Here is a 12663-nt window from a genome sequence, read left to right on the forward strand (position 1 = left end):
AGATCAGCCCCTATTTATTTGGAGCTAGGCAAACTTAGATTGCTAAACTTTGTGACTCAAGCAGCAGACAAGCTGGAATTCATCAGGCATTGGTGGCTGGATTTTACAGTCTGAGACAAAGGATAAATTATTCAAATAATTCTCAGAGCAGATACGCTATAGTAAATATCACGTCTGGAAGAGCTGAAGCGTAATGATGAATAAAGATGGCTGTTTATGTGTGGCATTTGCAATGGGGGAGGGGAGAAACTGTGAGGATCTTGAAGCTGAATCTGGTTGGAGGTGGTGGCTTCACTGGGGAGCCCCCAGGCCAAAGGAAGGCATTGCTGGAGAGGGAAGGGGTATAGCCAAAACTGCCAAAGTGGAAGGTGAAGCTGTTCTTGATGCCAGAAACCTGGAGGGAGAGCAGCACTGGAACCACTAGGAATGAATCACCTAATGCGTGTGGTGCCAGGCTGGTCCAAGAGGGAGGAATTTGGCCCTTGTACTGTTAGTACAAATAATGCAATATAGATACAAGTAAACGGCAGTCATTAATGTGCAGCTACACACAGCTTCAGATATTAAAACCATTTTGTTTCATTGAGAAGAAGGATGTTGTCCACGGTACTGGAGTTATCCAAAAGCCTTTCAAAAATACTTGGGGGGTCTACATCACACACTAGAGAGAAGCAGTAAAGATGTCTGCGTAAGGTTTCATTGGGACAACAGCAGCTGCAAGAGTACAAGACACCCCTATACTTTTGTACTGTAGTGTCTGCCTGGGGCATGAGCTCAATTTCTCCTGTAAGGTTGGAAATCGCAATCTTCTCACCTGAGAAGATAATACAGTGGGCATAGATTATCCAATAAGTTCTTAGAATACACTGGAGACAATTTTTTTATTTCAGAAGATGAAGAAAGCTACTAGGGGAGAGGCTGTTCTAGATTTGATTTGGACAAATAGGGAAGAACTGATTGAGAATTTGGAAGGCAGCTTAGGTGAAAGTCAGCATGTATTTGTCAAGAACAAATCATGTCAAACCAACCTAATAGGCTTACAAGGTAACAGCCTTGTGGATGGGGAGAAGCAGTAGATGTGGTATATCTTGACTTTAGTAAGGCTTATGATACTTTCTCACATGACTGTCTCATAAACAAACTAGGGAAATACAACCTAGAAGGAGCCACTATAAGGTGGGTGCATAACTGGTTGGAAAACTGTTCCCAGAAAGTAGTTATCAGTGGTTCACAGTCAAGCTGGAAGAGCATATTGAGTGGGGTCTCACAGGGATCAGTTCTGGGTCCAGTTCTGTTCAATATCTTCATCAGTGATTTAGATAATGGCACAGAGAGTACACTTATAAAGTTTTCAGATGACACCAAGCTAAGAGGGGTTGCAAGTGCTTTGGCGGGTAGGATTAAACTTCAAAATGATCTGGACAAACTGGAGAAAGGGTCTGCAGTAAATAGGATGAAATTCAAGAAGGACAAATACAGAGTACTCCACCTAGGAAGGAACAATCAGTTGCATGTACAAAATGTGAAATTACTGCCTCAGAAGGAGTACTGAGGAAAGTGATCTGGGGGTCATAGTGGATCACAAACTAAATATGAGTGACCAGTGTAACACTATTGCAGAAAAAGCAAACATCATTGTGGGATGTATTAGCAGGGGTGCTGTAAACAGGACAAGAGAAGTAATTCTTCCGTTCTACTCTATGCTGATTAGGCCTCAACTGAAGTATTGTATCCAGTTCTGGGTGCCACATTTCAGGAAAGAGGTGGACAAATTGGAGAAAGTCTAGAGAAGACCAACAAAAATGATTAAAGGTCTAGAAAACATGACCTCTGACTGAGGGAAGATTAAAAAAATTGGGTTTGTTTAGTCTGGAGAAGAAAAGACTGAGGGGACACAATAACACTTTTCAAGTACATAAAAGATTGTTACAAGGAGGAGGGAGAAAAATTGTTCACCTTAACCTCTGAGGATAGGACATGAAGCAGTAGGCTTAAATTGCATCAAGTGCGGTTTAGGTTGGACAGTAGGAAAAACTTCCTACATGTCAGAGTGGTTAAGCACTGGAATAAATTGCCTAGGGAGGGTATGGAATTTCTATCATTTGAGATTGTTAAGACTTAGCAGGTTAGACAAACAGCCATCAGGGATGGTCTAGATAATACTTAGTCCTGCCATGAGTGCAGGGGACTGGAGTAGATGATCTTTCAAGATCCCTTCCAGTCCTACGATTCTATGAATGTAGGCACCAGAGTGCAGTCCGATTGGGTGCAGTTGAGATTGGAAAAGAAGGCGTGATGCTGTTCCCACTGAAGTCAATGGAAGTTACATTATTGACTTCAGTGGAATCAGGATTGGGACTTTAACCCTTACCTGTGAATTTCCATAATTTTCCTGGGTCTAAGTGAAAGCCGTAAGATTATTTTAATATAATTTTGTAGTTGAATCAAATTGTTTTTTTAATCTCACTGCCATTCTCAGAGAATTTTCAAAAATATATTATATTGTAGAACCATTACATTTTTGTGCCCGTTTATTTCATACAAAGTAGGCCACATAGTCACAAAATTAGTGTCAGTCAGCAGATTCTTTCTGCTAGGGAGGGGAGCAGACAGAAATGCCTGCAGCATGACCTGACAGCATGTGGATAAGCAGGGAAGGGAAGGAGACATTAATTATGCTTTTCCAAACCTTCACATGTTTGGAGGCATTTCTTAAATGGAACCTTAGCTCTGAATGTCCAGTCTAGTAGTTGGGGAGGCGGGGGTTAGATGCAGAGAAGAGTGACAAGAATGAGCAAGTGCTTGGAAAAGCTCTCATATGAAGAAGGATTGAAAAGATTGAGGTTGCTTCCCATAGAAATGAGATGACTAAAATGGAACATAATAAAATTATATAAAATAATGAATAATACAAAGAAGGTAGATTGGGAATTCTGTCTCTCTTCTCATAACACAAGAACAAAGGGATGTTCATTTAAATTCAAAGGCCAGAAATTCAAAATGAATAAAAGGAAATACTTTTTCATATAATGTGTGATTAAACTGTGTGGCTTCTTACCATAGGAAGACACCGAGGCCAAGAATTTAAGATTTTAAAAGGTATAGGATAGTTATATGGATATCAAGAATATCCAGAGTTGTCTTATCTATGACAACAATAATTTTGGAAAGGATATTAAACCTCATGCTTTAGAGCATAAGCCAGCCTCTAACACTTAGACATAAGGGGGAAACCTCTGTGGGGGCCATACTTGTCTACTGTGGAGTTCTTGTACCTTCCTCTAATGTATCAGTGGTACTAACCACTGTCAGAGACAGGAGACTAAACTATATGGACCTCATGTCTGAACCAATATGACAGTTTCTATGTTCCTATGTCATGGGCTTGATTTTCACTTCCCAGTCTCCACCTATGTATGCCATTCTGGATTTGTGTACACTCTGATGTAGGTTTACAAATGTCCAAGTGTGCACTACGTGTACTGATGGATAGAGCTGGGCAAAATTTTCCAGACAAAAAACTGTTTTTCACCAGAAAATGCATAATCAGGTTGACCAAAACATTTGTGTCAAATTGTTTCAGTCAAGAATTCCGCCCCCCACAAAAAAAATCTGAAAAAAATCAGTGTTTAAATTCTTTTATTTGAAATGACTTTTTGTTTCAAATTTTACTTCAAATTTTTTTTAAAGGTTAAAAAACCCAAAAATGAAATAAAGTAAAAAAATTTGGGGTGGGGGGTGTCAACTCAGAATTTTAAAAAATCTGATTATTCACAGGTGTGTGGATGGATACTAATCTCACAGAGATTATGAAAGAGGCAAACTGCCGCATATCCTTTGTAATCTACACAAAGGTGCTGGGAGTTGGGAAGGATAGGCATATGGGGCATTCACTTCAGAGTCATTAGTCTGACTAGTAGTTCCATCCAGGCTGGTAGTGACAGTAAGGGATATTGTGACAAGGCAGCCTGCTCCTTTCTGGCTCAGAGGGCATGGGGCCTGGCAGCCCTATTCAATTAGTACCCAGGGCCGGCGCTTCCATTTAGGTGGCCTAGGCAATCGCCTAGGGCTCCAGGATTATTGGTGGGTGGCATTTTGCCGAAGGGGGCGGCAGGTGGCTCCGGTGGAGCTGCCGCAGTCGTGCCTGCGGACATTTGGCTGCTCCCGTGGCTCCAGTGGACCTCCCGCAGGTACCAATGCGGCAGCTCCACCGGAGCCGCGGACCAGCGGACCCTTCACAGGCACAACTGCGGCAGCTCCACCAGAGCTGCGGGACCAGGGCACAGGGTGGCGAAATTGCCGTGCGCCTAGGGAGCTAAAACCCCTAGTGCCGGTCCTGTTGGTACCATCCTACCACTCCTTGGCAGGGAGTGGGACTTAAAAGTCTGAGGGTGACTGGGGAAGAGTGTGGACTGATGGTTTCTTCCTGAGGGCCAGAGGCCAGCTGGCTGAGGAAAAGACCCAGGAGAGAGCAAGGAGCTCTCCAATGGGAAACTTGAAGGAAAACTTGTGTCTTGAGTCCTTTAAGAGTGTTTGGTAATGAAAGAGGTGCCAAGGCTCAAGCAATTAGGTGCTAGGGCTCAAGCAATTTTTTTACTTTCATAACTGATGCAGCAAGCCCAGAGGAACCAAGACTATGAACTGCCAAGCCTAGAGGTGCTGGGGCTCAGCCCTGGCAAGCCCTGGCACAAATTAAGTGCTGATGTCTGAGCATATCTTGGAAATCAAATGATTACACATTTCCACAGATCTTCACTTCTTCCCCATAATCTACAGAGAGAATGGTTTAACCTGGGACTCCTTTCCTTCGTAAAGAGCTACCAAGAATACAAATTTTCCAATCATATTTCAACCAATCTGACTTGAGCTGTAGTATCTCACCTCCTCTCTCTTGGATGTTCTGAGCCCAAAAGGACCAATGGAAGTAGTGTCAGGCAAAACAAAACAATTCCAGAACTGTGTCTCTGGATTCCTTAGGAATCTTTTGATATCCTCTCTGAATGTTTCAAGCTTATAAAGTTACATTATGTAATATTGTAAGAAATGTACATTTCCATATGGGACCCAAACCTAAAAGCAATACTCACATGTGCAAGTAGTCCCTTTGAAGTCAAAGGGATTGTGATTGTTCATATAAGTAAAATTTTGTAGGATCAGACCCAAACATATTAACTCCTAATGTCAAACAAACCATGATATCTATAGGTCAGATACTCTGCTGGTATAATTTGGCTTAGCCACTGCAGAAGTCATAGGGTTGGAAGGGACCGCAGAAGGTCATTAGCCACTGCAGAAGTCCATTAGGGTTGGAAGGGACCTCAGAAGATCATTTAATCCAACCCCTGCTGAAGGCAGGACCAACGTCCAGACAGATTTTTACCCCAATTTCCTAAATGGCCCCCTCAAGGATTGAACTCACAACCCTGGGTTTAAGTAGGCCAAAGCTCAAACCACTGAGCTATCCCTCCCCCACAATGGAGTCAACAGAACTATGCCAACACATATTTACATCTGCTGAGGCTCTGGTCCACTGTCTTCACAGAGAGAGGCTTATAATAACCAGCTGTAATCCGCTTGTCTAAACATTGATGCAAGGTCGTGTGCTAATGTGGAAGTGTATTTAGTTGCTGGTATGTGAACAACAGCTAACTAACGATACACTGCCTAATCAGCACATACACAAAACTAGCTCTATTATGGGTCTTAATGCTGCAAACCCTCCACATATACAAACACATGTTGTTTCACTGGGAGGTCTTCACTTGGAGAGTCTGCAAGAAAGATGGGCTATATGTGTTACTTGGCTTATCTGGGAGTTCATATAATGAAATTGTCTATTTTTTGCAAATAAGAACTGCTTAGATACAAATACAAGGCATGGATTTCATCAGATGAATACCAGCACTTGGACACCAGGGTGATAGATGCCTTAAGCTAATACTGAAATACTCCTATCAAGAAACAAACTTTATTTCTTTTAAAATTAATTTAAATTAGCTGGCTATGATCCATTTCCCTTGAACTGAAAACTGACAGCGTGCCTAGCAATGTGAATGATAAATGACAGTGCATTGATCTGAGGGAGCATCCAATAAGTGTGCTGCAGAAGACAATAACCCCAGTTTTCCTGAATATCTGAATTACTGATCCTGAAGAGGAGTTAACAGCACATTAATAATATTGACAAGTAATGCTACATTAGGAGATGTTGCAAAAATCACTGAGAACAGAGAAATGATACACAAGATAAAGAGACCAGTCCCACAAAGTTCTAAGCACCTTCTACACCCATGATAGTCAGTGGGAATTGAGTGGCTTTCAGAACCTAACGGAATTATACCCATCAAGGGTGTTAACATATGGATAGGGAAAAAAATTAAACAATATTCAGTATGAGGCTGATACTTCTAGCAAGGCAGTAATGCGGTGATTGTAGCCGCATGTTATATATATTTGTTAACAACATGAAAAAAGTCAATCTCTTTGGTCTTCATTATACAGGATCTTACCATTCAGATTAGAGTTCTTCTCTCTCTGGAACTGGTAAGAACACCTAGAAACACTACATACATTTTTAGTACTTCAGAACCACAAAGACGTTGACAAATCTGAAGGCACTTGGAGAAGACAGGAATCATTTTCAGACACTGTCATCATCCCCCACCCGCCCACCAATACAATAGTGGAAATGTCATGACGACACTAAAACATAATTTTGGGGTATTTGGTAGGATTGAACACCTTTGGGTTTGTCAGTTTTTAAACTCTTATCAGCTTTTAATTGCTCATTGAAAAAAAGTAAATTTTGCCTAATGTTGTTTTATTAATGGATTGACACATTCTATATAAAATAGCAAGAAAATTTCAAAGAAACGAATTTAGGAAAGTCATTGCTTGTCCTGCTAAAAAAAAAAGCTGTCAATTTGTGATTATTTGATATGGTTTCAATTCTATTATTCTGTCTATCTGACTTAAGTATTTATAGGGCCTCCTATCATATTGGTCTCTAGGTGTTGATCAAAATTAAAAAACATTATAACAGCTAAACAAAAGTTTTCTCTTTGTACTTTGGATAACAGGAGTGTGTGAAACAGCGATAACAGTAAATATGAGGTTTCACTATTGTTTGATTATACGGTTTACAAACAAAACTTCTAGCAAGGCAGTAATGCGGTGAAGAAAACAAAAAGAGCCTACAAGATGCACCATGTAAAATAAGTTTTGCCACAGTTGGATGATCATAGTATGTGCAATAAGATAGCAGATGTAAGTTAGCTGATGTCAGATTTTCAACCAGCTAACAATACACTGCCTTCCTAGCACACACATACAGTTACCACCAACGTTCTCACAAGTTGGTGTCCTGATGCTGTCCTAGTTCATCTCATTAAAATAACAGGGAGCTGGCGCTCCAGCAGATGACAGTGTAGTAGAGACTGCTGGATTCACACAAAGCAGCAGCCAGGGCCGGCTCCAGGCCCCAGCGTGCCAAGCGCGTGCTTGGGGCGGCATGCCCCAGGGGGCGCTCTGTGGTTGCCGGGAGGGCAGCAGGCAGCTCCGGTGGACCCCCCGCAGGTGTGCCTGCGGAGGGTCCGCTGGTCCCGGGGCTCCGGTGGAGCATCCGCAGGCACGCCTGCGGGAGGTTCACCGGAGCTGAGGGACTGGCGAGCAGCAGAGCACTCCCCGCGGCGTGCCGCCTTGCTTGGGGCAGCAAAATGGTTAGAGCCGGCTCTGCAGCCAGCTAACAGTACACTGCCTACCAGACACAGGGAGTCTAAGCAAGGCAACATATTTCCTTTCTAAAGACGGCATGACTGAATTTTATTCGTAACAGGAACTTTGCAAAGTGGAGTGATGGTAAAGTTAAAGAACCATTTGAGCAATCACTCCATTTTCCCTCTAATTTCAATGTTGCTAACCTCTTTCAAAATTAACTCAATATGTATTTCAACACAAAATGTAAATACTTAGATGCAATAAATATCAAGGGCATGATTCTGATCTTAGTTACGCTACTGGAAATACAGACTAATTCCAAGGAAGTCAGTGGAGTTACAACAGTGTAAAGCAGTGTAAAGTGAGATTTGAATCAGGCCCTAAACTGTCAACCAAAATTTCAGAAAGTGTTAGACTAGATTCGCTTTTCATTCACACCAGTTTTACTGGATTTAACTGGAATTACCCTGGATTAACACTGGTGTAATTTAAATCAGAATCAAGCCAAATTCTGCCACTTTTTGGTAGACATTCTAGCTCATGCCCTGATTCAGCAAGGCAATTAAGCATGTGGCTAACTTAAAGCATGTGAGTAGTCCCATTGACTTCAATGGGCTTTTGTATCAGGCCCATAATGAGCAAAATTGATGTTGCTGGTAAAAAATCACCTTCAAGTTCACAGTGTTATAAGTTTGGATCTTAGGACTCATATGGTAGTGATCTGTATGGATGTTACTGAAGGCAGAACCAAAGAGGTTGCATGGATGTAAATAAGGGCAGATTGTGGTCCTCTCTCTTTGCTTTTCAAAACCAGGCTCCTATGCCACTCAAAGGAAATTCTATCTTGCAATATTCCTGAATTATCAAAAAAAAAACAACAGCCACCTATATAAACAAGTACTTGTCCAGTTGCCACGGCCAGGCTTCAGCCATTTGAATGAGTTGGTTAATATGGATCTGATTCCCATCACAGTACACAAGAAGTTGATGTTTCCATGACTTCCAAGATGCTTTTGACTGCAACAATGTGGAGTGCAGCTAGCAACTGTTCCTATATCAAGTTCCCAACAGACAGCTAGCAATGCACTGCCAAACTGTCACATTCTTGTGCTCCATCCGTGCTTCTTCGCCATTTGCTGTGCCCCACAGACAGCTTTCTATAGCTTAGCTATTGTTCAAATGTTTAGTCTAGCATTGGGCCTTCCCAACAGTATTGCGTGTATGAATGTTAACAGTTATGTAATATACTTGTCAGTGACTACACTTCTGTACTATGTTCTGTCTTTAATGCACTCTGCTTAGCTTCTGCTCTAAAATTTCCAGTCTAGGCATAGCCCTTTACATTACCTCCATCCCTAACTGAATCTCACTTAGGATTCTACTAAAGTGACTCACCAGATTTACATTGTAAGGTTTTGAGGTAAGGGCTGTCTGTATTTTGCATCTTGTAAATTGCCAAGCACACTGTTGGTGATTAACACATTAAGTAAACTATACGTTTACAGCTGTCCACTATGTTTTCACTCTTCATTGTTTCTTCTATTCCTTACCACGCAACAACACAAGTATGTGCCAGCTGGCTTGTGATGCTGCATGGACAGGCATCTCCCCACATGCCTGCACCCACTTCAACTAGATCAAGTAGCTTCTATTCAGTAATCAGTCCCCATAACCCTATGAAGAAAGAATCCCAGGATCTACTTCTGAAGTTTTCATTATACCACTGCCACTTTGCCATTAGCATGGCTTATGTACATTTTTCTATGGTTTCACATTATGCATTTAAATGAACTTCATTTGTAGTGACTCTAATAACACAGAAAAAAATCTCTTAAAACTTTATTTTTGTGTTCAGAATTATATAGATTTTCTATTTTTTCTGTCCTTTCCTCCCTGCCCCTAAAAAATATACAAAACAGATTTTTTGTATATGTACTTACCTTAGTGAACTTCTGTAAACTTTGTTTTCTCATCTGTGTAAGGTCTTTCCCAAGTGTTTTCATTACTTTCTCCTTAAAAAAATACAGAAGTATAAACAATGCTATTACATGTTCAGGTGTCATCCAAGCAACAACAACTTTTATCCCCAGTCTAAATCACTGGTCACATGAAACCAGATGTTTGTGGAAGATCATATTCTGCAGTTCTTCCCTTTCTTGTAGCAAAATTATTGAACTCTGGGGGTCCTTTTCTACATTCTTGCTAAGCTAAAACTCTCAACTGACTTCATGAGTTCTGCCTGAGTTAGGAAAAAGTATGATCTTTATGACTTGTTCCACAATTATTGTACTGTGTAACTGTGAGAAGATAAATCACTTTACTCCAGCAAAGCACTGGTGAGTTAGAATAAAAAGAAAAATGAATGACATTTACCCACAACATGTCTTCATCTGTCTTGACCTTCCTAGAAGCAGATCTTTCTAATTTCCACTCCATCTCTGAAGATAAGCTCCTGCCACGATTATCTACCTTAAAAAGTACTTATTTATAATTTAGCTACATTAACTTATGTGCGCTCATGCGAATAAACACCACTCACTTTTGAGACACCAGTGTCCTAAGCCACTCTGTCTTTTTGCCTCTCTTCAAGGAGAGAGTGATGGGCTCGATGCCCTAACAGCCACCCTTCTTATTTATACTCCCTATGAGCCTCTTAGCTTTCCTGTGCCTTCTGCCTGCCCTACACTCTGCCGTGTAGGAGCCCCCTTATCCCCTGTCCACCCCTTGTCTCCTCAGCTCCTCCCCCCTACGCTCCCCTCTCTCACCCTGCTTGGCCCTGATGAGATCTCCCAGAGGGACCGGCGTGCCATTTAAACAGACCGCACGCGCGGCAGGCAAAGCGGGAATCCCCTGCCCTGGCAGCTGATTGGCCGCCCGGCTCTGTGACTGAAGGGGGATTCCCTTCTTTGGAACGCTGGGGCGCGGAACGCGGGCAAGCGGCGGGGTCTGCCCGCTCCCTCCCTGGAGGCTCCTGCTCCCGGGCCCGCGGTGGCTGGGCGGCTGGAGCCTCCGCATTGTCTACAGCGGGGCGGAGCTGCTGGCAGCAGCGCCAAGGCTCGCGGGGGTCCCTGTGCTGCCACGGATGGCGGGCAAAGAAGCGGGGCTTGGCTCGCCAGGCCCTCTAACGGACTTGGCGGAGGTGCCCTGCCCCCATCCCAGGCTGCTTGCAGCCCCGCCGCCGCCGGGGGCGCGTTCGCTGGAGCTGAATAGCAGAGTTGCGGGGCTGAGGATCGCTCGGCAGCAGCAGCTATCCCGGCTGCAGGCGCTGGGAAGCTGAATCTCCCGAGCCTGCAGCTACGGAGCTGAAAGCCACGCGCTGTCTTTAATCAAATGTTACGTTGGGATCTTTCTTCTTCCCTTCCCTCCTCCCCACATTTCACTTTATGCCAAACGTCTGAGGGGTGCGGGACAGAGAGGGGGAGACCGAGGAAAAGTGCCTGAAATGAAATGACAAACCAGAGAAATATTTTATTATGCCACCTTTTTAGCAAACGCCTGTTTTCCCTTTGGAAGTGTGAATCTTGGCCAGGTTTGGGTGCAAATCCATCATCACAGGCCTGTTTAGTCTCTTAAAATGAATGCGGGTGGGGGAGGGCAGGGGATGTGTCTACTTTACTCCAGAAATAAGTGGCATCGACAAGTGTTCCCCTCTCTTCCTAAGAAATGGTCCCATTCATCTAAATGATCTAATTAATCCTTGATATATTGATTTATTTGGAAATCTGTGTGCTGTCATTAGCATAGTCTGTGTTGTCATTAGTGTGATGTGATTTTGCAAGTACTATGCTATATGTGATATCTCTAATGCTGTAACAAAAAAAAATTCCTTGATTTATTTTTAAAAAGGTATGTCATTCGTGTTTTGTGTATGGTATGTGGAGAGCAGTGTTAGAAACACTGCTGGCCAATAGCATTAAACACACCACATAAAAATATCTCACAGATTTGATTTGAACTTCTGGGAATATTCACATGCATGAAGCTACCCATCTATGTGACCAGTTTGAAGGACAAGACCAAAGTATGCCTTGAAGAAGGCAGATGAGCCACTACCACCTTCCTTTAGGGTGGTAAAGTGGGTAAAAACATTTTCCCACATTTTCTAAACTTCCTGTGGAAAGACTGGACTATTCTGATGAGAAATTTTTAAAAGGGGATTTTTCCTTTAAATTATTTTGCAGGAAAAAAATCCCAGTTTCACAACCAGCTTTCGTTTTATAACTGTGTGGCTGTACGCACAACTCCTAGATTGAGGAGGCACTGGGGAAGCAAGGTCATGAAGGAGAACGTTTCCTAGCACTTTAGCTTTGAATACTTAAATGAATACCACACCATACAAATACAATATACTTTCTGCTTAATTTATTTCAAGTGTCTCATTTCATAATCCCACAATTTATTTGTGAAATACAAAGTGTCTGAGTCATTTAACCTTGTTTTAAATGATTTCTTTCAAAACAAATACACTAGGTTTTGTAAGCATTTCACCCACAAACGGTTGCATTTGCAACACTTCAGATGGTTGTTTAACTGAATATTAATTCCTCTTACAATAATGCTCTTCAGTAAACATTGTCATATAATATTACAGTGCACAATAATTGGACAGTGGTAAATGCTGGCATGCAACACAGCATGTGCAACCACCAATATGGTGGATGAATAAGCAATAACCAAGCAAGAATTATGAACTATTATGTATAGAGAATTGGAATTGTCATTTTGGACTAGATTGGGAACCTCTTGTTCACACTGGTGAGCAGTTCCTTACCGGAGAAGCCTTATTGAAATGAATGGAGTAGGACTAGTCATGTTTAAGTGTTCAACAATGTGAGCAAGAGGTTCACAGTGTAGTCCTTTGTGAGCTCTTCAGTGAATTTGAAATGGAGTAAAATCCTAAAATAATATTATTGGCCTTGGTTTGTCAATTTGAATTACGATCTATAA

At 42.2% G+C, this 12663-nt stretch overlaps 1 protein-coding gene across 2 annotated transcripts in view; it reads right to left on the bottom strand.

Moving 5' to 3' along the window:
- CDC20B (cell division cycle 20B) overlaps nucleotides 1-10416 on the bottom strand; it is a 56460-nt gene extending 46044 nt beyond the window's left edge. For both annotated transcript variants that reach the window (XM_032769022.2, XM_032769021.2), the window contains exons 1-2: nucleotides 10090-10416; nucleotides 9657-9728 (exon numbers count right to left, since the gene is read on the bottom strand). In XM_032769022.2, the coding sequence (XP_032624913.1) occupies nucleotides 9657-9728; nucleotides 10090-10152 (135 nt within the window). In that variant the 5' untranslated portion in view covers nucleotides 10153-10416. The remainder of the gene's footprint in view (nucleotides 1-9656; nucleotides 9729-10089) is intronic.
- Between the last annotated feature and the right edge of the window lie 2247 nt (nucleotides 10417-12663).

Source organism: Chelonoidis abingdonii, chromosome 6 (assembly GCF_003597395.2).
Source record: "Chelonoidis abingdonii isolate Lonesome George chromosome 6, CheloAbing_2.0, whole genome shotgun sequence".
NCBI classification, from domain to species: domain Eukaryota; kingdom Metazoa; phylum Chordata; order Testudines; family Testudinidae; genus Chelonoidis; species Chelonoidis abingdonii.